At 44.6% G+C, this 27,590-nt stretch overlaps 1 protein-coding gene across 13 annotated transcripts in view; it reads left to right on the top strand.

The window, feature by feature from the left end:
* The window catches only part of FRMD4A (FERM domain containing 4A), a 552,335-nt gene that overhangs the window by 353,326 nt on the left and 171,419 nt on the right, over positions 1–27,590 (top strand). For 12 of the 13 annotated variants that reach the window (XM_074942603.1, XM_074942600.1, XM_074942608.1 and 9 more), the window contains one exon: positions 9,614–9,679. In XM_074942603.1, the coding sequence (XP_074798704.1) occupies positions 9,614–9,679 (66 nt within the window). Of the gene's footprint in view, positions 1–2,125; positions 2,143–9,613; positions 9,680–27,590 lie in introns of those variants that run through there. The other variant, XM_074942605.1, reaches the window with a different exon arrangement.

Below are 27,590 nucleotides of genomic sequence, written 5' to 3' on the forward strand. Positions count from 1 at the left end.
TGTAACTGGCACTGCACCAATGTCAAGTCACTCCCCTGGTCTGGGATGTAATGGCCTCAGTGTATGAAACCCACAGTCTCACTGTGGGTTTTTTTCTTACCATTAAGAACTGCTGTAAAACGCAGCGCGAAGGAAGCCGTCTGCATTGCACATAAGTTGCAGATAGCCTACAAAACCCAGGTACAATACTACGTATTTTTCAGTGCCACCTGCTGGCACCTTCCCAACTAACTATTTACCTATATTCAGCTTTAGAGGACACGAGGAACATTCAACACTGTCGTGTTTTATGAGCTCATATCTAATTTTACGTCTACTATCACCATTAAGGTTGTCATTAACTTTAAAAGGGATGCTGCCTGTTGCTGCCATTGCTTTAAAGGGGTGCCATAGATCCTAGTCAGTTCCACTACAGAAAGACTTTTAGTAGATGGCCAATGCTTGAGGACAGGGCTTAGAGAACAAAGATCACCATCCTTCCTAGGGAAGAACCACCAGGCTTACAATTAACCTCTTCTAGCACAGACTGCTGAATAGCATTCTTGGTAAAGAAGAACAGCATGAATAGCTGTGAATGAAAGAAGATTAATCCACAGAGTGCCCCTGGGTTTAGTGTGTTCTGACTCCAAAATGGCACCGGGACTTCGTAGGACTTGCTGCTAAAATATTATTTAGGTCACTGGTTCCTAAACATCATTAGCCTCTTCTACCAAAGATCCTAGGTATTTTATAATAATAGAACAAATGTGAGAACATTTCTGTATTGTTTTCTGTGTTGCATTTCTGTATTGCTTTCTATCTGGGGATCTCAGAGCAGTTTACAAACATCAGAGACACTGTCATCTTGGACTGTAGTCCGTTAAGCCCTAAGTGATAGAAGTATTTCCAATTGTGCCAATTTTTGTAGTTCTACAATCACTTTTTCCTTTTTTGAAAACATTTCTTCTCTCCCCTGGTGCTTCATAAAAGACGCATACAAACAACAGGGGCAAATGCCGGACTAACAGACTGTACAAAGGAAAGCAGTGAAAATGACTGTGCACAAAGGCCCTGATTCTCAAAGCATGTAAACACGTGCCTCACTTTAAACACATGCGTAAGTGTTTTCCCTAATAGGGATTGTGGGCCAGTGGGCCAACCTACTGGCTGGGGAAGATGAATGACTCTCAGTCCTTTTTCTCGGGGCTTCCTTTTAATAAGTCACAAGACAAAGGATTCCAAAAGTAAACAAGTCACTCAGAACAATAGATCTCAAAGGCCTGGGACTTTTCTGGCTTCTTAGCCAGCTGGGAGGGGAAGGTCGCACTGTTCCCCAAGGTAGTCACTTCCCTTCTACTTTTGTATCCTTACGCCAGTCAGCCAACAAGCAGGGGTCTGGGTTAACCCCTTGTACGCTGGGGCTTGTGAAGCACCCGTCCATCTTGTCACAGAGGTGCTTTCTTGAATGAGGGCCAAAGTGCTGGTAAAAGCACAAAGTAAACCAAAATATTTTTTCTCTCTCATCTCTTCCAGATCAAGCAATTTAGGAGTGCCTGTACCACAAGTCAGTTAAAAGTTTTCAGACAGGAGCATGATTTTTAAGCCAATAGTATCCCTTTAATCAAGGAATCAATCTCTCCTTCCTCCTGTCCAAACAACAGGCTCCGGTGACACAGGTTTTGTGTATTCAGTACAGTAATTACCTCCTGTACATGCAGCAAGCATTTAGGAAATATTCTGCTTCCAATTACAATTTTTTATTTGAGTCAAGGAAGAATACACTGTACCCTCTTTATTTCTGCAGTCAACTGCTAATGAAATGTGCCAGGGATATTTATAGAACTGCCACTGTAGATAGCATTTGCATTTTGTGCCTTTGAGTTATTTAGTGTGGCAGTTTTCACCTACAGGATTTTTTATTTTTTTTTGAAGAGGAGCTGAAAAGGAATCACGTTGCAACTGTTTCTTTTTTTTAAAGAACATTATTTGTGTTGAATCCAACCATTCTGTGAGCAGTGCACACTCATGGTAATTTACTGGCAGGCTGACCTGTGACCAGAATTTAACTGAGTGTTCTGGTGTGTTTCCAGGGTATGCTGGGGACAGTCTGTAGGACTCTCTGAGCCAGCGTTGGGCGTTAGAGTCCAGATGAATGGAGAAGAGGTGAGCTGCTAAAATAGTTCACATAACAGTGCAAAACAACTGCCAGCCTCTCTACGTAATACTTTCCTCAGAAACGCACTATGTAAATATTTGGGCAGCCGTCGCCAAATGAGATTTAAAGCTTTATGTTGATGTCAAACAAAGGTAGCTAGAAAATCTTTCCTTAATGCAAAAGGCAAAGATCTAAGAGAGTCAGCAAGTAACTTTTAAGAGGAATTTACTTTCTGCTGTGATGAAATACTCTGGGATGAACAAATGTGTACGTAGTTCTCATGTAGCACTTTTCATCCCTAGATCTCCAAGCACTTGGCAAAGGAGATCAGTATAGTTATCCGCATTTTACAAATGGAAAAACTGGGGCACAGGGGTGAGGTAACTTGTCTGTGGTCACCTCGCATGCCAGCAGTAGAGCCAGGAATTGAACCTAGGTATCAGTCTAGTACTTTACCCACTAGACCACACTGCCTCAGAGATTTTTTATACCTATATATATACGCACACACGCACGCGCGCACACATACACACGGAGAGGGGGAGAGAGAGAGAGAGAGAGAGACCATCCCTGACAGGTGTATGTCTAACCTTTTCTTAAAAACCTCCAATGATGGAAATTCCACAACCTCCTTAGGTAATTTGTTCCAGTGCTTAACCACCCTGACAGGAAGATTTTCCTAATGCCCAACCTAAATCTCACTTGCTGCAATTTAAGCCCATTACTTCTCATCCTGTCCTCAGTGAATAATGAGAATGATTTATTATCCTCCTTTTTCTAACAACCTTTTATGTACTTGAAGACTGTTATCATGTCCCCCCCTCAGTCTTCTCTTCTCCAGACTAAACAAACCCAATTTTTTCAATTTTCCGTCATAGGTCATGTTTTCTAGACCTTCAGTCATTTTTTTGCTCTCCTCTGGTCTTTCTCCAATTTGTCCACATCTTTCCTGAAATGTGGTGCCCAGAATTGGACAGTTTTTTAATTGGAGTGTATTGCAGCTGAGGTCTTATCAGTGCTGAGTAGAATGGAAGAATTATTTCTCAGATCTTGCTTACAACACTCCTGCTAATACATAGGCACTAAAAGCTCAGATCCTCAAAGTATTTAGTCTCCCAACATCCATTGGAAGTTAGAAGCCTAAATACCTCAGAGGATCTGAGCCTAAAGCCTTGCCACAAATTAATGAAATCCAAACAGATGCTCTCCCTGGCAAGCAGCAGGTACAACTCTTGAACTGAATGTGAAAGTAATAAATCCTACAGTATTACAATGACACTCCGGTGCATAATTTCCTGCCCAGCTCAGAACAAAGTCCAGCTTTGAAGTATTCATGAACAGGGATCCTAGTTTTCCATTATAAAAAACCCCAAAATTCTCTGATAAAAAAACATAAGAATCTGTGTTTTTCTGTGATTAAAATGAAATGCTGAACTTTAGTTATCCTAGCCACAATATATATAGGTATCAGTTGACCATAACGTTTTATTGATATATTTATAATTTTTAAGCAAGTTCAAAGCCTATTGGTGCCATCAATCATTATAATAAAATAAAATTAATAGAATTGCAATTCAGCTGAAGCCCAAGCCCTGCTGCCCAGGGCTTGGGCTGTCAGCCTCGGTTCAGTTAATCCAGAGAGCTGGATAACGGAAACTCGGATATATGGGATTCTACTGTATATGTTTTTATTTTTTCACAAAATGTAAAAACTAAAAATGCAAATTCTGTATTTTTCCATGGCAAACGGATTTCTAGGATCCCTGTTCATGAACAATCTCTTATGCTCAAACATGTTTCCCTTCACCATCAAGCATACTTGTCTTCTACCCATAATCCTCCCTTTCTTAATCTTCTCCCCCCCCACCCCCCAGAATACTCCAAATGCTTTTAGTAGCTAAGGGAAAGTAAGTCCCCAGCCTCCCTTTCTGCTTTGAGCTCCCCCTGTGCCCCTCTCATAGTAGCAAGATCTTATTGATGGAGTTTAAAGACCTTGTGCCACTCTTTGCAGGCTCCCCCATCAAACTCCTCTGCCACTGAGCAATTGTTAATGGTTAGTGACCTCCTGCTCCCTGGTTCCATCTGTTGAGAATTGGCATTGATTTCTCTTCTCTTGTTATGTGACAATCCAAAGCTGCTCCTTGGTTCATCTCCTGAGAGACCATGGAGGCACCGGCCCAGAGGAGCAGACACTGTGGAATTGCAACTTTGCGGAGGGTCAGACGCAGCAGCCTCAGTGCAGCCAGAATGTGCTGGATCAGTTCTCTCTTTCAGTGCCATGAAACGCTCCTGCTTCTCACTCCAACACACTAATAGAGCTTGTTTTACTTTGTTGCTGGACAATAGCTTTCAGTGTGAGCAGGTGCCCTTGTGGAATTGGAAACCAGCAGGAATATGGGCATTGCCATAATGTCTTAGCTCATAACTGGTCTGGTAGTCCTGCCTTTTTCACTGGTTAGTACCTGTTGCTTCAGAGGAAAGAAAAAACACATAATACACTTAGCCTGGGGTCCTGATCTTAGGGAAAAGTCTGTTAGAAATCTCTGGGCATGTAGCAACTTCCCAGCTATCACAGTGCTGCACATCACACACTGAATTTGAAGACAACAGCAGGACTAGAACTCACCTCCTCCTGCTCCAAATCCTCCTTTCCTTATAAGCTCAAGGAAAATCTCCATTTGTGGTCACAGTAAAAGGCCTATGACAGTCAGCTAAAAAGTTCTGGTTCTGCCCAGTAGAGGGCAGGAGTACCCATGCCCATTAGCCAGTTCATTACACTGTGATTCCAATCTCAGAAACAATATGAAGCATAGGAATCTACTGATACTATAAAACTTGGGCATGAACTGTGAAGGAACCCGCCCTGCTCTTCACATGTATATCAGGATGGATAAAAATTGAGAATTTTTTTGACAAAATCAAAATAAATCAAATTTTTTATTTAAATCAGATTTTTTTAGTTTTATTTAAATTATATTTTTTCTTTTAATTTTAAACAGGTTTATATTTAAAATCTGAATTTAATACAAAATGTGTGAAGGCCTAAACTTATTACAATCCCATTAAAACATTTCAATAAAAAATAAAGATGCTGAATCCAGGAGCCCTGATCAAACACTTTGAGTTAAAATCTGCTTTTTGTATATAAAGAAAGAATCAAGGGGGAAATCATCTAACTTTTGAGGTCAAGCTTTATAAATAGTGCACAGTAGGTCAGCCTAAGTAACTTAGGAGACACTGTCATTTTCAAGAGATTTAGGCAAATAGGAAGTTAAGCTCCAGCCACTTTCACTTAGGCGTATTTGAAAATTTTCCCAGGCTGACCTGAAATAATCAGTGTAATTCACTGACTACAGTTAATCCCTCTTTTTAATAAATCATTTAGTTGTTATGTGAAACATGTTTTCATAAGAAAAGTTTATATAGCCAAAACACTTTAGGTTGTTTTCTTTAATAAAAATAAATTGTATATGCTGTTTTGTGTGTTCAATTAAATTCCAGTTACCACCTTAATGCAGTAAGTTTGACACAAAGCAGGAGCAAAAAGTTGATTATCTAGTAAATAAGCAATATATCATTCATCATTTTCTAACATACTAAAAATGGACACTTAATAAGCATCTGAGAATATTAAGCTACATAATTGCTTATATAAATGTATATAGTTATAGTATATTTCCTTTGTAGCAAAATTATGTGCCAGATCTAGTGTAAATGCTCTATTTTGTTGTAAATCAACAAGTTTTAATGATGATATCAACCAATGAGAATGCACCTTTCTTTAGAAAAGAACTGAAGTGCAAAAGGAAAACTTGATTAAAATCAATTCATTAAATCATGGCTTTTCATGAGGTAATTTAAATCATGATTAAAGTTGTGATTTGTATTGCCTTCATTTAAAATCAGTCCACCCTGATATATATACTATGTGATCATACTATATGTAAACTATTACATATCCCTTCAAGTCTGCTAGGTAGTTTGCAATTGCCAGTCTAACATGAAAGCCACTCAGATGCTCTGGTGATAAGCAATATTGCAAAAACCAAAGATACATTAACTTTTCCGACAGTTTCTCATCTCTGCAGGTGATCAAAATATGCACAACACTTCGCACAACACTAATTGAGATTCTGTGTCATGCACAATATCTGTAACTTATTTTTGAATTCCAGGATACCATCTGTTTGCATTGGGAAGTCTTTTACTAACAAAACTTAACTAGGAGGTTACAAAATTAAGGAGCAGGAAGCTATAAATTCCAGTTGAAAACTGAGCCTTTTTTGAGCCATGATAGTGCAAAACCAAAAATATCTGCACATTTAAAAAACAAAAAACCCTCTTATGAAGGCAAATACTATAACCGGGTTCAAAAGGGAGCTAGATAGATTCATGGAAGATAGGTCCATCAATGGCTATTAGCCAGGATGGGCAGGAATGGTGTCCCTAGCCTCTGTTTGCCAGAAGCTGGGATTGGGTAACAGGGCATGGATCACTTTATGATAACCTGTCTGTTCATTCCCTTTGGGGCACCTGGCATTAGCCACTGTCAGAACACTGGGCTTGATGGACCTTTGGTCTGACCCAGTATGGCCACTCTTATGTTTATGTTCTTATTTTAAAAAGTGCTGCTGTGATCTAGTGGATTATGCACAGCACTGAGAGTCAGGGGCATTGGATTGTATTTTTGTCTCTGCCACTGCTTCAAGATGTGGCCCTGAGCAAGTCCCTTACCAGTTTTCTGCCGCAATTAATTGAACAGGTAAAACTGGGATATACATGCTTCTCCACCTTTTTTAGGTGTGGCATAGCACCATCTTGTGGACCCTGCAGGTGTCGGACAGGAAATAGGCTAGAGAGAGACATGGAGACAGACTATTTTGAAGTTCTCCAAGTACGACATTGAATCCAGTCTCCCCCATTAAGTTGCTGATGGAACAGTTAAATGAAAGCCTTTTAGTAAAACCTGAGAGTCCCTGCTTGCTCAGGAATACTACGTAAGGCACTCTGAGATCTATGGGGAAAAAGTGGCGACACACACATTTCCTTCTTTTCTGAGGCCTTAGATGGCAAGCCTAGAGCACATCTTTACAGCTGAGTTGAAAACCATTTAAATACCAACAGGGTTTATAGTGCACATCTCACTCACCAAGCAACATAACCAATGTAGAGCAATATTTTGCATGCCATTACTTACCAGAGAAATATCTTGTAGCAAGACCGTTTGTAGCCATGGCGGTGACCAATTAACATTTATGAGAAGTCTTGTTTTACAAAGGATTGTCTTTGGGTTGGATGCCAGAGCTCCAATTGTGCCTAAGAAACCGGAATTAGTTAGCATTGTTGGTATTCAAAAGATATTCTGGTATAACTAGCAACACAGACAAAGCCTGCAGGGTTTTGAGTGATGTTTGTACATGCCCGGGGTGATAAATCTCCTGGGTTGGTGGTAACTGAAAAGAAAAGGTGCCTTTGATTAATATTGCCGATTATAAAGCTCACCTTTAGGAGTTTAATGTCACAGAGTGCTCTGTGAAATTGGAGTAGGGTGTGGTTTTAAACCCATTGAATCCTGATAACTCAGATCTAAAGGCAAAGCTGTCCTTGCTTAACCCATTGGGCTCAAGTATCCTGGTTGCTCTGGTTCTCTAAAAGAAGGCCTCTGAACTTAGAGTCAGCTCTGCTATCTCCCATACGTAGAGCTGAGCTAGTCCTGGAGGAAGTATCTGCTTTCCAGGTATAAGACCCCAGATGCACTGTGAAGAATGCATCCTGGGGAGATTATAGCTCACTCTGGCAGATATTTGAGGATTCTGTTTCGGCAACACCTACAGAGCTTGTCAGGGCACGAAATGTTATTGAATTGTGTATAGAATCCTCTCAATACACAGAAATCTGCCTTGGCCTTAAGATAAGAATATTCTTAATTCTGCATTACCCTTAAAAAGTCAACTTTGAAAGTGCTGCTATGGGGCTTTCCCTGTACGACTTGCATTGACTTTAAAGGGAGTAACGAAGCTACTACTTACTCCCTGGGAGTGTCTGTATAATACAGGACTGGAAGTTTCAAAAGCCCCTACATGACTTAGGCACAAATCCCCCTGACAGCCAATAGGACTGTTCACATGTTTAAAGTTATGCATTTATTTCAGTGCTTTGCTGAATCGGATTCTGAATGCCTAACAGTGCATAGAGATCTCACCCTTTTGGTCATAGTGGCTTGTCCATAGGGGCACTCTGTAAAACTCCCGGCTGGCCATGGAGAAACTTCCCTGACTCCATGGAAGTACTCTCATGCATTTCAATGCAACCACAGTCTACATGAGTTTGGAAGAGGCCTGGTCTACACTTACATTTTAAATGGGTCACTACAAAAAGTAAATTTTCCCTCTGCTGATATGCACACCTTCTTGTCAACTGGTGGAAATGGGCGACATCCACCTTGATTACATTGGCCTCGTTAGCACTACAATAGTAATTTTCCTCCTTTGATATTCACCCCTTCTTGTCAACTGTTGAGAATAGGCCACTTCCCCCTTAATTGAATTAGCCTCGTTAGCACTGACCCCCCACTTCGTAAGGCAACTTCCTTCTTTTCATGTGCTGTAAAATATATACCTGCTTCCTGTATTTTTCCCTCAATGCATCTGATGAAGTGGGCTATAGCCCACGAAAGCTTATGCCCAAATACATTTGTTCATCTCTAAGGTGCCACAAGGACTCCTCGTTGTTTTTGCTGGTAGACTAATACGGCTACCACTCTGAAACTTAAATTTTAGTGGTATAATTATGTCTGTGAATAGCTGGAATAGCTGTACTTGTATAAAGCACCTTTAAATCAATATAGCTGTGTCCACATTGGGGGTGTGGTACCAGTTTAATTATACACCGGTGTAGGTAAACTGGTGCAACTTTCTAGTGTGGACGAGCGCAGGTGGGAAAGATCCAGGGCCAAATTTATCCGTGATGTAACGCCAGTGAATTCAGTAGAGTTACACCATGGAAGAACTTGACCTGCCAGCCTTTAAACTATTTCAGCTGTGGTTGAATCTTTGCTATGATGCATCAACCACTTCCTTGTAACTTGTACAGAAGTTTCCCCTGGCACTGCCTAGTGGCCAAGCAAAGCACCGAAGACGGGGACAGACGTATGAAACGTCTGGGCTGTTTCTCGTAGTCGGTGCAGGACTAGCAGTGTCGTTCACTCCGCACCTTGGCCTCATTTTCAACGCTGGAGCGATCCGCTCTCTGTAGCTGAGTCAAAGCCGCGCTGTGCGGTGAAAGTTGGAAGGGTGTTATTTCTTTGTCTCATGCAACCTTTTCTTTTCCTGGTGCCAGGGAAGGGAAAACAAGGAATGAAACCCTTTGCTGGGACAGGGCTTCAAGGGAGCATGCCTGCAGTGCTTTAGCGGCAGCTCTCGATGTTTGCCAAGCCTGTAAATGAAGCACCCTGAAACACAGTTTGCTTCTCTCTTGCAGATGACGGAGGGCCGCCGATGTCAAGTGCACCTCCTCGATGACAGGAAGCTGGAACTTCTTGTGCAGGTAATAAATTATATCCACTGATAGCAGCATTTACTACAGCTCTGAATTCTGCGCCATATGAAGTAAATTGGGCTTGTAGCAAGCTCTCTGCTATTCGGGTACTTTGTGCTGGGATCCTCTTGGATCTTGCAAGCTAAGCAGCATCAACCTGGGTCAGGACTTTAGAGAATGGGAGACCTCCAGGGTGCTGCAGGAAGTGCTGGCAGTGATTCATTAGCTGGCACTCCTCACTCTGTGTCAGAGCAGGACCAGTGCTCCAAAATGGAGCTGGGGCCACACTGTCAGGGTCGCTTGTGGTCCTTAATAATCCCATGACACCTTCTGAGGCATTAACCATCATGTCCTGGCCAAATTTCAGCTCCAGGAACAACATTCTGCCTACCTAAAATTCTCTCTGCAGTGTCAGTTGCACGCACGCTGTTCTTCGATTCTGAAATCGTCGCTGGGTGATGTTAAACTGCTGTCGGAGATGGCAGTGCTTCAGTCATGGGTGAAGTGACCCGCACATATGTAGTTTGCATGTCAGTGTAGATTTATAGTACATGCTTCAGGATAAAAGGCAACATATGGAAATGTAAGAGGTGATTTATCTTTGGCGATATTTCAGAATGTACCTAGTAGGATTCATGAATATGCCTTGAACATGTGTGCAGTCCAACTGTAGCTATTTCATTCTTCTGATTGCTGGGATTTGAACTTACATCTCCTGGATATGTGTCTGTTTTAAGTCTGTGGCTACTTTTTCTCCTTCCTCTGTACTATTTGTACTGTGGTAGAGTAACCACTCTGAGGTCCCAATCAGGATCAGAGTTTTATTGTACACGGCACCATACGAAGCATCACCCCTGCCCCTCAAAATGTATAATCTGACCCCCAAACTAACCCCTGCAGCTTGATGAGAGGTCACTCAGCAGTGGGTTGGAAATCTCTGGGATAGCTTGCCGTAACTGCGTAAGACCTGTGAGGGCCCGTGGGAGGTAGGTTCTTAGTACAGATACTTCACTCTGTATGCTTGGGGATTCTGAAGGTACATCGTCAGTCAGGATTGAGCTCCTCCTAGAAAAGCAGGAGCTGACGGTCCATGCCACATGTCCTAGGAAAGGGAGCATTTCCTGCCAGTCACAGTAAGGTCCCAGGTTTGACCTGTCACACACCTTCGGGTCAAGGGGAGACTGCTACTGAAGCAGGCTGGCTCCTGCAGGAGGCCCTGGAGCACGGCATGACTCTCAGGCAGACAGCCTGTGGAGCAGAATAGACAAACTGGAATAGACAGACGGACGCCTCTGTAAAAGACCCTAGGCTGGGGGAAGGGATGATTGATGCGCTGTGCTAGTTTGATGTGGAAGAAGTACAGCTGAAATCCTGGGAAAGGGGCCTGACCCAGACCCTGGGCATGGTGTCACTCCTTGCTGGCCTGAGGTGACAGGCCAGCAGCCTCTAGGGTCTAGATCCTAATGCTAATGAAGTGATGTGATGTTACTAACAGAGCATGTGTGCACCCACCTGCTGCAGTGATTACTGCGCCTGCTAGGAACTCTCTGGGTCCTTCTCCTCACTGCTCACTGACTAAGGTCCTGGTCCCGCAAGTACTTGAGCAGGTCACGGGAGGCTGGGTGAGGTGATCGGCCTATAGCAGTCGTGTGAGTGGAGGAGGTGACATGTGGGCACATGGCCTCCACACTGAGTGGGAATAAGCTTCCGGCCCCACCCCCTCATACACCTGTCCTCTTACCCAGAGTAATGAAATTGGCCGGGGGTGGGCAGAGAGTGGCAGGAATGTCTGAGGAAATCTGTGCGTACCTTTGATCCTCCTCATGCAATGAATGGCTGAGGTACAGGCCATGCACTCGCTACTCAGCAGGAATAATTTGGTAGCCATTTAGCACAGCTCTCATTAATACAGGGCTGGGTTCCCCTGCTCTTCCTTTCCTGTTTAGCACTATTTTACCTTTCACTTACATGTGTAATGCTCCCCACCTACACTGGGCAGGATCAGTGCCTAAACGCATCATCTCTTTAAGGTACAGTAGCACACATAACAAATTGATACCCAACAAGATGTTCTTCATCTCCACACTCTTAATATCCAGGCATACAGGTGCATGATGTGTAGGCCCTGCTAGGATTTCCCTAATTTACATAGATCCACTAGCTCAGTTTGTAGAATTCATTCATTGACTAGAATGAATTCATTTTAAAATGTAACGTATTTCCACTAATATGCCTATTTCTTGGACAGGAAACTATACCAGTCTATAGCTACAGAGAGACAGAAACTGAACCAGACTTTCAAAAATGTTCAACACCCACAGTTAGGGGTAGCTCTTTCAAAAGAATCAAACTGGTAGGAAAAGGCAAGTTATTTTCCACAGGAAATTTTTAAAAACATGATTTCTTTCATCAAAATTTCCCATGAAAACGTTAGTTTCCCATCGAAAAACCAGAAACCAAAAAAAAAGTTTGTTTTTTTTCAAAACCATTTTGGTGGTGGTGTTTTTTTTATAAATGTTTTCTGTTTTTTAATCCCCAAACTGGAAGAGTCTGACAAAAATGTTCCCAATGCAAGCTGCTGGGTGCTAAGTTCTTGTGAAAAATCTGGCTACTTATTTAGCTGCCTAAATCGGGACCTGAGCTTTCTTGAAAATCGGGACCTGATTGCAGCTTCTGAGCCCTCTGGAAATTCTGGCCTGTCCTTGAGCTCTCCAAAGCATTAATAAGAATTAGAAAAATGACTTTCTTCTTACAAATGCTGCTAGCCTCGTTACAAGCGGCACTAGAAACAGGAAATGAAACTTCCCATAGCACTCAAATTAATGTCCGGCAGCTGATAAGCTTGGGGTGGGCAGGATGAGTGTTTGCTTCACTATAGCAAACAGGGAGAAGATGAATGGGGACATTTCAAACCAGTTTGAATCACAGGAAATGCATTTCAGCACTGATTTGTAGGTGACTCTGGACGGTTGTTCAAAAATTGTAGGGAACAAAAAATAAAGGGTAAAATTTTCAAACGCACCTAAGGAGCCTATATCCCATTGTCTTTCGGTGAGCGTTAGGCTCCTAAGCAGCTAAGTCACTTGTGAAATTGGGTCTCGGGTTCCTAAATCACTTAGGGGTACATCTACACAGCCTGCGGCAGGCAGCCCATGACAGCAAGTCTCCGAGCCTGCATTGACAGGCGTGGATTTGCGGGCTTGTGCTAGCGCTCTAGAAAGAGCTCTGTAGGCAGCACTTTGACGTTGCAATTCGGGCTTCAGCTCGGGCTCTGAAGCCTAGGGAGGGGGCGGGGGCGGGCTTCAGAGCCTGAGCTCTAGCCCAGTCCACATCTTTGAAGTGCTGTCCGCACAGCTCGTTTTAGAGCACTAACACAAGCCCCACAAACCCAGGTCTTTCAACCTGGGCAGGCTGTGTAGACGTACCCTCAGGTGCTTCTGGAAATTTTACCCAGGGGCCAGTGCCAGTCCTCATATCCTCCCAGTGGGTCAATAATGTCACCCATGCCACCCAGAATCCACCCCCCAAAACTCTGCCCCCCCAAAAACTCCACCCCCCACCTGCCTAAGGCTCTGGGAGGGAGTTTGGGTGGGGGAGGAGGTCTGAAGTAGGGGATTGGGGTGCAGGCTCTGGGAGGGAGTTTGGGTGAAGAAGGGGTGAGAGGTTGGGCTCTGGGAGGGAGTTTGGGTGTGGGAGGAGGTCTGGAGTAGGGGATTGGGGTACAGGCTCTGGGAGGGAGTTTGGGTGAAGAAGGGGTGAGAGGTTGGGCTTTGGGAGGGTGTTTGGGTGGGGGAGAGGGTCTGGGGGTGCAAGCTTTGGGATGGAGTTTGGGTGCTGGGTGCAGGCTCTGGGCTGGGGCAGGGGGTAGGGATGCAGGAGGAGGGGGTGGGGTTGCAGGCTCTGGGAGGGAGGAGAGGAGAGGGGTGCAGGCTCTGGGAGGGATTTTGTGGGCTGGGGTGTGTGGGAAGGGGGTGCAGGCTCTGAGAGGGAGTTTGGGGGTGGGAGGGGGTATGTGGGGAGGGGCTGCAGGCTCTGGGAGGGAGTTTGGGAGCAGGAAGGGGGTGGGGGTGCAGGCTCTGGGAGGCGGTCGGGTGGTGGGGCGCTTACCTGGGGCTCCAAGGCGGGGCGGGCCGGGGGGCCTCCACACGCGGCTGCCCCCAGGCACCATCCCTGCAGATTCCCATTGACTGCAGGGGCGCTTGGGGCGGAGGCACAGCCCCGCCCTGCCCCGGGGCTGCAGGGAGGGGCTGGCAGCCACTGGAGCGAGCAGGCAGATGTCGCTCAGCTCTGCTGTGCTGCCGGGGCCCCGGGCCATTTTAAACCACCTGTCGGGGGAGTGTCTGGGGCCGCAGGTGGGGGCCAAGGGAGAGCCGGCCCCAAAACTGCTGGAGCCCTGTGGGCCACAATGGGGAGATTTGCGGGCTGCAGATGGCCTGCAGGCCACAAGTTTGAGACCCATGCTCTAGAAAAACAAATGTATGTGAATACTGCAAACAGCTCTAACGAGGCACTGTTCGCAATTTTAATAATTACAGCTAGAGGTATATTTCAGGAAAGTATGCAGGAGTGTACCAGGGAAGAACATTGATGGATTTGCTTTGGCAGTACTGTATTGGCGACTCTGTTTATTTGCTGTGTATCGGTAACATTTTGTTTACAAGAAAGTTTACGGAAGGAGAAAGTGTCATGTCTTACAGAAGGAGAAAGTGTCATGGTGCATGTGTGAATGTTCAGGAGGCCATCTTGAAACTTTTGGTGAATTGTGGAGTCATTGAATCAAAAAGCAGAAACAACACCATGTGACTGAAGTGATTGCTCACAGAGTTTGAATGGCAATGACCAATAATCATCACTTGATGCAAATAACACAGTAAATCAGAGTAAATAGTTTGCTGGTGACCCATTGGCTGGGTTTGGGCCATGCAAAACCATCCATTGGATATTTTCGAATAACATGCCAGTTTGTAAAGTGAGACGTCTTATCATGGAAAATTAATGACTGAAAAAAGGGATTACATTTGCTTTATAACTGATCTTTGCAGATAGTTCACCCAGCTCTGTGAATAAGACTTTGGGGCTTATATAGCCCCTTTCATCTGGTGATCTCAAAGAGTCTTCTACTTTAGTTCCAATTCTCTAGCATTTTACTGATTATTTGGCACATCATATTCATAAAGGGATGTAGAGAACAGGTTGCTTTTAGCGAGAGCAGGGAGCTGGGAAGCAGGGATCAATTCTTACCTCTGCCACCGGCTTTCTTTGTAGACTTGGACAAGACTTCCCCTTACATTTGTCTGTCTATAAAATGGGGGTAATACTACCTGTCTCACAGGGGTCTTGAGGCTTAATTATTTGGGGCTAGATTGTGAGACCCTTACTCTGACTGAGTAGCACATTGTTCCTTCCTTAGTCCCGTTGTTTCCAGTGAGATTACTAAAGTACTCAGGTACTCAGTGTGAGTAAGGGAATCACAATCTGGCCCTTGTTGGTTGGCAATTGCTTGGAGATCCTTGGATAAAAAAGATCATGTAAATTTTAAGTATTGCTGTTATTCCATAGCTGAGCTGAACAGCTGTGTGTCCAATACAATGTTTAAATACAGTGCTCTCTGCATCATATCTAGGGTTTCTGGATGCCACTTGGAAGCAATATTTACTTCTGGGTAACCCTATGCCAGAGTTTAAACTGAGGATTAACTGCTATATGTTTGCATCTGATGAAAAAGACTCATCCACCCCAGCACTGGTACCTAGCAGCCTGAATGGCAACACTGTTGGCTTTAACCATGGTTAGGGTCCTACCAAATTCACGGCCATGAAAAAACGTGAAATCTGGTCTCCCCCCCGTGAAATCTGGCCTTTTGTATGCTTTTACCCTATACTATAACAGACTTCACAGCGGAGACCAGTGTTTCTCAAATTGGGGGTCCTGGCCCAAAAGAGAGTTGGAAGGGCATCACAAGGTTATTTTAGGGAGCTCGTGATATTGCCACCCATACTTCTGTACTGCCTTCGGAGCTGAGCAGCTGGAGAGCGGCGGCTGTTTGCCAGGTGCCCAGTTCTGAAGGCAGCACCCCGCCAGCAGCAGCGCAGAAGTAAGGATGGCAATCCCATACCATGTACCCTTACTTCTGCGCTGCTGTCTTCAGAGCTGGGCGGCTGGAGAGTGGTGGCTGCTGACTAAGGGCCCAGCTCTGCAGGCAGCAGTGCAGAAGTAAGGGTGGCAATATCACGAGCTCCCTAAAATAACCTTGTGATGCCCCTGCAACTCCCTTTTGGGCCAGGACCCCCAATTTGAGAAACACTGGTCTCCGCTGTGAAGTCTGTTATAGTATAGGGTAAAAGCATACAAAAGGCCAGATTTCACGGGGGGGATACCACACCCTGCCATCCTTACTTCTGTGCTGCTGCTGGCAGTGGCTCTACCTTCAGATCTGGGCTCCCAGCCAGCAGCCGCTGCTCTCCAGCTCTGAAGGCATCACCACCACCAGCAGCTGCGCAGAAGTAAGGGTAGAAGTACCACAATCCCCCCTTACAATAACCTTGCGACCCCTTCCCCCCCCGCCCCCAACTCCTTTTTAGATCAGGACCCCTATAATTACAACACCAGGAATTTCAGATTTAAATAGCTGAAATCATGAAATTTTGATTTTTACCATGAATTTTGACCATGAAATTGACAAAAATGGACCGTGAATTTGGTAGGGCCCAAACCATGGTGAATCCTGTGTGGAAATTTGAGCTTTCCACAGCAACACTAGCTCTGATGGAAGCTTTGCCTCTACCTAGCAATTGTTGTTGCTACATAGGACAAGCAGTCACTGTCGTGTGACGGTCTAACAGTGGTCACCCGAATCAGTGGAGAGACAGACTTCTGCCACATCAATGGAGGTATTAGTCTTTTTGTAACTGTGTCATATAATTGGGGCTAGGAAACAAAGAACAGTCTCTTAGCAGCACTGCTGTGTCACTTGCCCTTGTTACAGAAGGCTTTGGGGAACTTGCAGCTTGAAGGGAGGGAGACTGTATGTATCTGGGGAGGGAAATGGGGTCAGAAATGCCTAGGAGCATATGTACTACTTCCGTGCTGGATGCAATAGATGTCAGGGCTGTCCAAGTGCCTACAGCCAAACTAGGGAAACTGGATAGCTGGGTGCCATTTTGGAGCCAAAGTGAGGTCTGTTCCTGAAGCCATGCCCCTGCGGTTGGCTGAAAGCAGTGGTGGCCTTTAGAACAGGGTGAATGATTTGTTAAAAGGAATTTACTGGACAAATTTATCCTCTTTTTATGTCTGTGAATCAGTTGTGATCTGACTTGGAGTCTTATGAATTAGTTGTCCAAAGTCTGTCAACACATGGTTTATGGGCCTATACCTCAGCCCAAGGAGGGAGGGGAGAAATTTGCCACAACTGTTGCTTTGAGTATTTGACCTTGGCTCTGTGTGATAGCTCACCAAAGTCATGTGGTGATGTTTCAGAACCCTGATTGGACTGCCAAAGCCTCAAATAATTCTCAAGCTGGTCCCGCGATCATCTCCAATGGGAGAATGTATGCAGATACAGATTATTATTATTTATTATCTATGTTACCCAGAACACAAAGATCGTGCCTTCCCCAAAGAGAATGTTCACCACATATTCTGCAAACATTCCTGTGAACTAAAATTGAATCCTGTCAATGTTGGCAGAAAATGAATCAAGAGGTTAAGAACATAAGAAGATAGGAATAGCCAAACTGGGTCAGACCAGTGGTCCATCTAGCCCAGTATTCTGTCTTTCGACAGTGGCCGGTACCAGATGCTTCAGAGGGAGTGAACAGAACAGGGCAATTTATCGAGTGATCGATCCTCTGTCGTCCAGTTCTAGGTTCTAGCAGTCAGAGGTTTAGGGACACCCAGTACATGGGGTTGCGTCCCTGACCATCTTGACTAATAGCCATTGATGCACCTATCCTCCATGAACTTATACAATTCTTTTTTGAACCCAGTTATACTTTTGGCCTTCACAACATCCCCTGGCAATGAGTTCCACAGGTGGACTATGCGTTGTGTGAAGAAGGCTCTTAAGCAAAGTAAGGTTGTAAATACCACCATGCCAAATGTGCTGTTTTTATTTAAACTAGTGACCCTGAGGTACTTTTGTGTTGTTTTTGCAGTTTTCTCCCAACTTTAATGGCCACAGAGCTTTATTTACAGCAGCACAAAGAAAAAGCAGAAACATGGGCTTTGGGGATAAAGAAACCAAAAAAATGTTTTGACAGATAAGTAGCAAAAATGAGAAGCTCTAATCATAAACCAGGCAGAGTATCATCGCATGAAAATCTCTTCCTGGGGCTCTGAAATCCAAAGCCTGCTGGATTTGGGATTATGGAAAGGAGTTGCATTTGGTATGTGTTTCATTTGATAAACGCCTGTTGATGTTCTGTTGCGTGCGGTGAGTTTACATAAGATTTTTTTTGACCGTGTTTTCTTTCTGAGAAGCAACAGAGCCTGGCTCCTTGCATCTTCCTTACATTTGAATTCTTTCACAGTTCCATTTCTGTTTGAAGTGTGTTGAGGTTTATAATGCAAGTTTTTTAGGGAAATGTTTGGCTTTATCCAGTTAATCCTTTCCAGTGAGTGAATCTTCTTTCTTACTTGTGGATAATGGGTTTATACAAATCATTCCCCTTTCTCGGCCTTGTTTTGCATTAGTTATTTACTATTTCCATTCTGCTGTGTACCCTTTGCCCATTGCACATGAAAGGTTTGCCTCACGAATTTTATTTGCGTTCCTTTATTTAAGGTTTTACGTAATTGACATTTGGCTTCTTTTCATGTTGGGTTCATAAATACAGCTTTTTGTATGAGAGTTGAATCACAAGTACTGACTGCTGTTGTCTTCACTTCTGCCTGGATGTCTGTTCCCATTATCTGACTTCAGCTCAAAGAATTGTCATCTTAAAGTGTTAAGGCACTAATTCTTTCTCTTTGGAAGAATAGTTTCCAGATGCAGAGCTCAGCCAGTGTTTACAGCAGACGCAAACTACAGGGACTGGAAGGCTCATAGATTTGATAATGGGATATATGGTGCATTTCGTTTCTAAACTCCACCCACAGAAGTGTTAACGACACAGACACACACAGGCGCGCACTCTCAAAGTGAACAAAGTGTGTGCAAAACTTCCCGCTCAGCCCCTTTGCTCTTACACCATCTGTGCACTTCTCCATCTGTGCACTGACTTTAGATTTGGAATCCTCTGGCCTGGTGGGCTTGTCTATGAAGTGCCCAGCGTGTTTTGGTGCTAGATAAACAACAGCTACTTTCTAGGTACCCATTCAAAGCCAGCCCAAGTTGTAAAAGGCTAAAAGTTGTGAGCCAATGGATGGGTGGTTTGAGCCCTCTGATGTGAGAGGTGGTTAGAGCTTATGTCCATGGGATGAATGTTCTCATCACCAAGCTACCTCCACAGTTGGTAGTTCTAGCAGAGAGGGGCCCACGGTCGAGAAGGCGAAACCGAGCTGACTTTTCACGTCACCAGACAGTTCCTCCAGAAGTAGACTCAGCCAGGCGTGTTGGCTGTGCAATACTTTTCCTGCTCTATGGATAAACAGAGGGCTTAAATATCCAGGGCTGTGGGTCTGGCATCTTCTGTGAGCACTAACTTCACTCACAGTGATAAGAGAGAGAAAAAAATGTCCAGCAAATGAAACTTCTCCCAAAGGATGTTTGTGTTGCCTGTAATCCTTTCAGCATTGCCTCCTGGCCATGGAGTTCCAATTAAATGGGATTTGCCAGTGTGAGCTCATGATAGACTGTAGCATTGTGTTTAATTTCTCAACAGTTTTATCTGGGTCTGTAGGGGGGAAATTGGCACAGTCTTTAATCAGGCTGGTATGAGTTCGGACTGCACAAACCCACTAAGTCCCTGAGGATGACACCTGCCTTACTCAGGGCAGAATGTGCCTCACTGCGTATAGAGGCTTTCATGTGAGCACTAAGAGCTTTGCAAACATCAGTTTAGCCTCACAGAGCGGTCAGCTGAGTCACGGAATGGATTAAGTGACTTGTCCAAAGTCTCATAGATGAAACAGAAGTGGTTCCTAGTCTCCTGGGCCACAGTTCCTCTCTTTAAATTGAGTTTCATGCGTTTGCCCATGCACACCCACTTATTTTCCCATTTTATGGTGTTATTCTACGTTCTGAGTCAAAGTGTCAGTGGCCCTTTAAAGGAACCGGCTTCGAGGCTGCTACAGCTTCAGCACCCCACTGCCTTGACCGCAGATGGGAAGGATGAATCACAGTAACTGTCCTCATGCAGCGAAGCAGTCACCATGATTCCCTACAGTGTTCCTAAGCCAGTGATTTAAACATCCCAGAAGTCGGCTACCCGGGCCCAAGCACGGGGGTGTGAGCTGAGAAATCTGACAGCGAAAATGTGAGTATGGCATGCCCCTCCCCAGCCCATGACGGCTACTGGCACTGCCCCGATGTTCGCACAGTGCTCTCCTGGAGCAATGATATACAGGGCTAAATTCTGACTCTGTGTTACAGCCAGGTCAGCTGGCTGGTGGGGGCTGAGAGGCAAGGCCTGAGTCTCCTCTCTCTCAAGCAGGTGTAAATCGGGAGTGGCTCCGCTGAAGTGATGAGGGGGTACGGGGAAGGAGAACAAGGCATATAGTCCCCAAGACGTGGCGCTGTGGGTGGCCTCGCTAGCAAGGGCAGTGGCACGTGAATTGCCGCGGGGACGTGTATTGACAAACACCCCGGACCAGTAGGGAATCAAGGGTGAACCTGGGTAAACAGCGCTTACCTATTTCTCATTTGGGGAATAGGGTATTTAGGTTACTTTAGTTTAGCCATCTCTTTTTTCTTTTTTTTTTTTACCACGACATCACTGCTCTTTACTACTGCCAAAGAGTGTGCTTCTCCTGGGGCCGCTTTTAGGTGGTAGCAGTTGCACAGGGGATGCAGCCCGGATTACACCCAAACCGTCTGGCCACATCATCAGGTCCAGGGAGCTCTGCTAGGTGTGCTGCTCCCTCTCACACACATGGCCCAATAGCATCAACATCCTCCTGCACAGCTGAGTTGTGGTAGAAAGAGGCTCCCTGCAATCTGTCTTCCAACCCCCCCCAGGACACCTGCACAATGGTGACCAGAATGTGTCCCTAGCTGTTAACGCAGGCACCGTGTGTGCAGAAGCTCTAGTTACTCTTTAGCTGTGGTTTATAGGTTATTTGTTTCTATCCCACCCATCTCACAGCAGCAGTGGGGTTGCTGTGCAGGATAAATCACAGTTAAAACAAATTGAGCTCAGTGTCCAGTGTGCAAACAAACTGGACCAAAAAATCTCCCACAAGAGGAAGAGCTGGTGGAAAAACAGAGGGCACGCTGGTCCAAGGTGGACTGAGCTGCTTGGAAATCCTTGCACTCAGCAGAAATTACTCAAACTGCCAAATATGAATTTGGTTCAGGATGTAGACCACCTGAACTTCTGGCCAGGCCCTGCATTGGTACAGTATTCAGCTCTGGAGAAGGAGCCAGAACATGAATGCCAGTTCCCTACGTTGGTTTAATGTGTAAAATCTTCTCAGAAAACCCAAAGGACATAAGGACAATCTGGGGTTTTGCTTTGGCCCGTTTTAGAGCTAGAAGGAGCCTGTGCTATGAGCCTGCTTCTATGCTCAGCTGCACCACTTGGATGTGGTGTAGCTCTGCTGATATCAGTAATGAGTCCAGATTCACACCATAAGAACGGCAGTATTGGATCAGACAAGTTGTCCATCTAGCCCAGTATCCTATCTGCCAACAGTGGCCAATGCCAGATGCTTCAGAGAATGAACAGAACAGGGCAATTATTGGGTGATCCATCCCTTGTCATCCAGTCCCAGCTTCTGGCCGTCACATCAGTGAGACCAGAATCAGGCCCAGTGGACATTTGGAAAATTTGAGCTAGATTGCTGAACACGCACCACATTAAGGGTTGTTGGGGGTCCATCGCTTTGGTTCATTCCAGTCCACTGTGAAACCATACATCAGTGTGGAGTCACAGACCTGTGCAGTCACCCTACACTGAGGCTCAGATCTGTAATGAAATGCAAACTGGACGAGTTTCATGTGATTTTGAAAAAAGAAAAGGAGTACTTGTGGCACCTTCGAGATTTTGAGTTTCGTTGTGGAATATTTTTCATGACTCTGTTTTGAAACCAAACTGGGGGACAAGATTCTGCTCTGCATCCTTCAAGCTATCTGGAGAGGTGTTCAAAGGGGCTTCTTGGCCACTGGAGCCCTGCTCCCCACCAACTGAGTTAGACACAATTCTTCCTGGGAGCTCCCAGGGTCCTTGCATCAGAGCAGTCTCTACTACCTTTGACGAGCTTGCAGAATACTCCTGGCTTTGCACCTAGCCACCCCTATGCCACTGCCCTGCCTCTTCTTTCCTTTCAGACACCTTCACAATGCGGGGGTGCTAGCAGGGACTAATCTCTTTAACGGCATTATTAGCACCAGGGAAGGGTAAGGAATCTTTGCACCCTCTTGCTTCCCTTTTGTACCAGTGCAGGGCCAGTATTCAGTTCAGGAGAAGCAGCAAGAACATCAGTGCTGGTTTCCTAAGATGGTTTAATGTATAAAATATTTGGAGAAAACCCAAAAGGCAGAAGGACAGCCATGAAATGGCTAAACTTTAGGATCTTGCTGGTATTTTGAAGTCGAGCTTTGAAAATCTAAAGAGAAAGCTCTGGAGGATTTTGAAATGCAGCAGTATGAACAGAAAGAGGGTCAGAGTTATCTTAAAGGGAGAGAAATTAAGCCACATGACAGAAGGTTAGAATACAAAAGCTATGCAAAGACCGAGACTGCTGAGTGCTGAAATAGGGGCACAGACAGCAGGGGACCCTGCACTGGGTGGCTCGGCATAGAGGGGAGAAGAGTGACTGAAGGGCAAATGAAGTAGAATAATGTGAGGGCAGAATGAAGCTGCAGCTGGAATGGAAGGATTCAAAGGGAAGCCAAAGCAATGAAGAAGGCGAAATAGGGCGCCAAGGACTGAAGCAAGGGCAGAAGTGAAAAATGGGACCGAGCAATTCAGATGGTAAGTGGCTGGGAGGAGACAAAGGCAGCTTGAAGTGCGTGTGGCAAGGAGACAGGCAAGCGCAGCCATTCAGAGAGAAATGAAGCGGTTGCAAAGATAAAGCTGACAGGGTGGTCAGGGCGGGGAGGGACTAGAAAAGAGAACCTCTTGGGGGAAATCTCTGACAGGGCTCAGGGACTCTGGGTCACATCCTCAGCTGGTGTGAACTGGCCTCACTCCAGTGAAGTCAGTGGAACTAGGCTGACTTTCCTCATCTGAGGATCAGGCCTGGAACTTCTGTAAGAAATTCATAGGGCAGCAAACCTGATCAGGCTTGATCTTCAGAGTGCCGCAGGCCGGACCGCCAGCAGTGGGGCTGCAGGTTGCTTGTCAGGCTCCCATGCTAGCATTTCTGTGGGTAATGGCTGTTGCTTGTTTGTCTGTAGTAGGGCCCTCTGTGAGCGAGGTCTTTTGCAGACACCCCAGAAGGGACCCTCCCTGCCTCGGAGAGCACACACTCTGAGTCCAGAAACAGACAAGTAAACCGAGGTTAGGGGAAGGTGAACAGGATGGGCCTTTTTATGCCAGCTGTCCGGGTTTGCTGTAAGCAGCACGGCAGAAATGAATAAGAGGGACGTAAGTGTGGACAGGCAGATTAGAAAAGGGTGTAAAATGTGAGGCACAGAGCCAGGGCAGTAGATGAGCTGGGGACATAAATGAGTGGCGAGCTATCAAAGAGCCATGCAAACTATCTGTGTGCTTATAAAGGTCATGCCAGGCAGGCAGCTGTATCAAAATGAGACCCACTACAACTAAGAAATGTTAGGCTAGTAATTAATGAAACCCAGCAGAGATAACTTGATTGCTCCAGACTTGTTGCTGAACTGCCAGGGGGAGGACATGGGGAGGGGAGGAGAATTAGTAGAAGGAGGAATTACTGGTGGCAGGGGGCAATAACCCTTCAGGGGCCAAGTGACCCTGATAAATGAGCTCACTAGTTTATGGCTGACCTTGCAGCAGAGAGAAATGGACAACAAAGATCAGTTTGTGTCTTAGGACGTTAACTGGAGGGGGTCAGATGTATAGGGTCCAGACTTTCCCTGCATTTCAGTATTATACATTCCCAATTTTCCAAGCTGTAGGCTTTTTTTAACACAGCAGCTACTTAAACCGAGATGGAGAACCAGTCCCTGTGTGCGTTAGCCTTGTCCTGTTTTGACATATATCTGCTATAAGTGAGCACTGCATGCATTTCGGATGACATGATCATAATTCTATAAGGTTTGGGAGCTTTGGAGAGTGGTCCCATATAGATAACCGCTGAGTCTCATAACAATAAATATGTCAGGGGACAACAATCCTTCTGTTCCTTGGGAATAAAATGAAGATGCGGTTTCAAAGGTCCCTCATAATCAATATCCCCATTATTAATTGTCCACAATGAATTGCATTCTAAATAATATAGGCCTTGGAGCTATCTGTGAGCTGTTGGAAGGCAGATAAACTGGAGGCATATTTTTTTATTCATGCCAAATATGTGAGGGATGGGATATGATTTGGAGCTGGTCAAATAATGGAGAAAAAAACTCTGTGGATTTTGTTGTTTATTGTTGAAATTTTCCAACCAGCCTTACTATTGGGCAAAAATGGAGGGCTCTGGGATTTCCCTAACCTGGTTGTGTTTCTGATTTGCAAAACTAAAAGCATGGGGTGGTTTGGTAATAAGACACCATTTTATCCCAAAGTCACAGCGTTGGTGAGAGGGGAAAGCAGAGGATTTGCTATTCATCTATTGATGAGTTTAGCTCCCAAAATCATGTTGTGTTTCAGCTAATTAACATACCATGGTCGAGGCACGCCCATATGCACACACAAAGTTGACTTTAATAATTACCTGCCCAACACCTAACGGATGCTGTTACATAGGAGAGAAAACAGCTTGGCTTATGATTGGTTGGAATCACTCATATGATGAGTCAGGAATTTTCTATTGTTGCTCTCCGGCTCAGCTGCAGATGAGCTCATTGAAACTGTTGTTCATGCCTGAGCTAACTTGATAGTATATGACAATGGCTCTTAAATATTTTATTGTTATGGGCTGAATGCTTTTGAAGATACAGGGCACCTGAGGGCCATCTCCACTCCCAACCACAATTCTGACCCTTTTCTGGGGCAACTACAGTGACTAACAGGACAGTACAAAGGGGACAAGATGAAAACAAACTCAGTAAAGTGTGAGGCTGTGGTTGGTTTGGTTATAACCCCTCATTTTGCTCTCTATCTATTTCTATTTCCTGGCTATAGGGCTTTACAGGTCTGAGTGCTAACTCTGCCTGCTTTGCCTGCAGGCCCCAGTACTTGTCTAACTCAGTCACTTTGCAGGTCAGCCCTCTGGAGTGTTTGCTGCCCCTCCAGCTGAAAATGGTTTGTAGGTGGGATCATAGTTGAATTTACACGGAAGAAATGCCTGACACAGAAGACACAGTCTGCAGGGAGCAGAGAGATGAAGGATTGTTTCTACTTTAGTTATTCAAAAAAGCTGCTGAAACCCTAAAAGGCTCAAGGACGATGGTACAATTAACAGGACATGTCACTGCCTGAAGACCCAAATGCTTCACAGTTGTGATAGCAGCCCCTTCACAGACTACAGTGTCTGAACTACTGACATGCCAATCCCTGTTCGATTGACTTACCAGAGCTGAATAATAGGTTTTCCTATTATTATTATTTATTATTTGTACAGCCATAGTTCTTAGATTGGGGGTTTTCAACCTGTGGTCCCTGAACCCCTGGGGTCTGTAGACTATGTCTAAGATTTCCAAAGGGGTCCGTACCTCCATTTGAAATGTTTTAGGGGTCCGCAAATGAAAAAAGATTGAAAATCACTGGCTTAGAGGCACTACTCGCTAAGTGATAATTCTGCTAGGTGCTTTTATATATAGACTTTTAAAGTATAGACTTTTAATAAAAAGAAACGCCAACATTTTCAAAAATGAGTGTCTAAAATTAGGCTCCAAAGTTTGTATTTAGGCCCCTAAATGACTGAAGTTCTAAGCACCTAGCATCTCCCATTGAAGTCAAAATATAAACTTAGGGTAAAATTCTCAAAAGTGACTTAGGAATCTAAAAGTCCCATTTAAACTCTCAAGTGCCTAAAGTCCAGATTTGAAAAGATATTTCAGTGGAGAAAGATGCAGGGAGGTGGCTAGTGAGATTTTCAAAAGTTCCTGTATACCTAACTTGCACAAATTTTACTTTAAAAAATCCCAGAAATACCTGTCTGTACCTTTAGACACCTAAATACCTTTCAAAATCTGGCTCTTATAGTCACTTTTGAAAATGGGGCTTGCATTCCGAAGTCACTTAGGTGGTTTTGAAAATATTAGCCTTATTGTCTAAGTAAGGCCTTAGGAGCCTTAACATTAGGCACTTATTTTTAAAAATCTTTGCCCCCAAATAGCTCCCAATCAAAGTAAGTTTCTAACTTCATCTCCCTTTAGAATGTTGGTTATTACCCTTTAGAAATTTCTAGCTGTAATGGAGAGATTTCCAAGTATTCTGGATGGAGCCATTCAGAAGGTATGTACAATTAAAAACACACAGAGCATATTGACTGCATGTTTTCAGTGAACTTCAGGATTTATCATCTCTCAAGGTAAATACTGAGTGGTGCAATATTCAATTGTCTGTTCAATAACTCTTCATATTCCCCTCAATAGAAGTCAGGATCTGCTTATTATTTTTAAATAACAATAATGCTTTGCACCTACTCAGTGCTTTTCATCTGAAGATCTTGCTGTATTTTACAAAGAAGGGCAAATAATATCTCTTTTTAAGAAACAGAGAAGCTGAAGCACACAGAGATTAAGTGACTTATCCACAGCCACACAGTCCGTGGCAGACACAGGACTAGACACCGGGTTTCCTGACTCTGTTTCCTGTTGCAACCACTAGGCAATGCTTCCCTGAAGGAAAATCAGATAAAAAATATATTTAAAAATAGTGAGGAAATGTAGCACAGGACAACAGCTTGGGAACCTGCCTGCTGGGAGTCAGTGAAAGTGGAAATAGCAAATTTTCTGTGGCACGTTCTGTAGGACTGAGTTAAAAAATATTAGCTAGTGTTTTCAATAGATACAGGATAATATAGGAAAGGGCAGCTCTGTAGAAAGACAGATGAAATTGACATCAACTAGCATGGTAGATTAGGTTTCAATCTAAAGTATAGAACTTGTGCTTCCAATCTGAGTCAGTCTTTCATGTTGGAGAATTTCCTATTACTACGTCCTTCTTTTTGCACAGGTGGAAATAGTAGGTTACGTGTGACTGACAGGTGCCAGACTGACTACATTAACCAGTGTAAAGAAAAAGGTTTTCTGTGCGTGCGCTCGCTCTCGCTCTCTTTTTTAATTCTAGGGAATATAGTTTAGACAAAAGGTGCCAGTTTGACAGCTCTGAGGACTGAAGCTTTCTGTTTGTCCACAGTGCAGAAACAGCATGGGCAGCACCAGCACAGAAAAATTCCCAGAGTAGTCCAACCCTGTCAGTGACGTGGGCAGCCTGCGTAGTTGTGCAGCACCTCCATGGGCAACATACAGAAACAAAATGGCATCCTCCCAGGAGGCGCAACCTCACACGTGTGCTACAAAATGGCATCCTCCACGCGGCATGACTTTGCATGTATAGTGCCTGTATAGACGGAGAATGGGGCTGGTTCTGGATTGCGCTGCATCTGGAATAGTCATTTACGCCAGTGCAATGTGAGAGCCAGACTGTAAACTCTGTGGGGCAGAGACTATCTCTTTGTTCTACCTTTGTATAGTGCCTAGTACAATGGGGACTTGGTCCATGACTAGGACTCCTACATG

This window comes from Natator depressus, chromosome 1 (assembly GCF_965152275.1).
Source record: "Natator depressus isolate rNatDep1 chromosome 1, rNatDep2.hap1, whole genome shotgun sequence".
In the NCBI taxonomy this organism is placed as follows: domain Eukaryota; kingdom Metazoa; phylum Chordata; order Testudines; family Cheloniidae; genus Natator; species Natator depressus.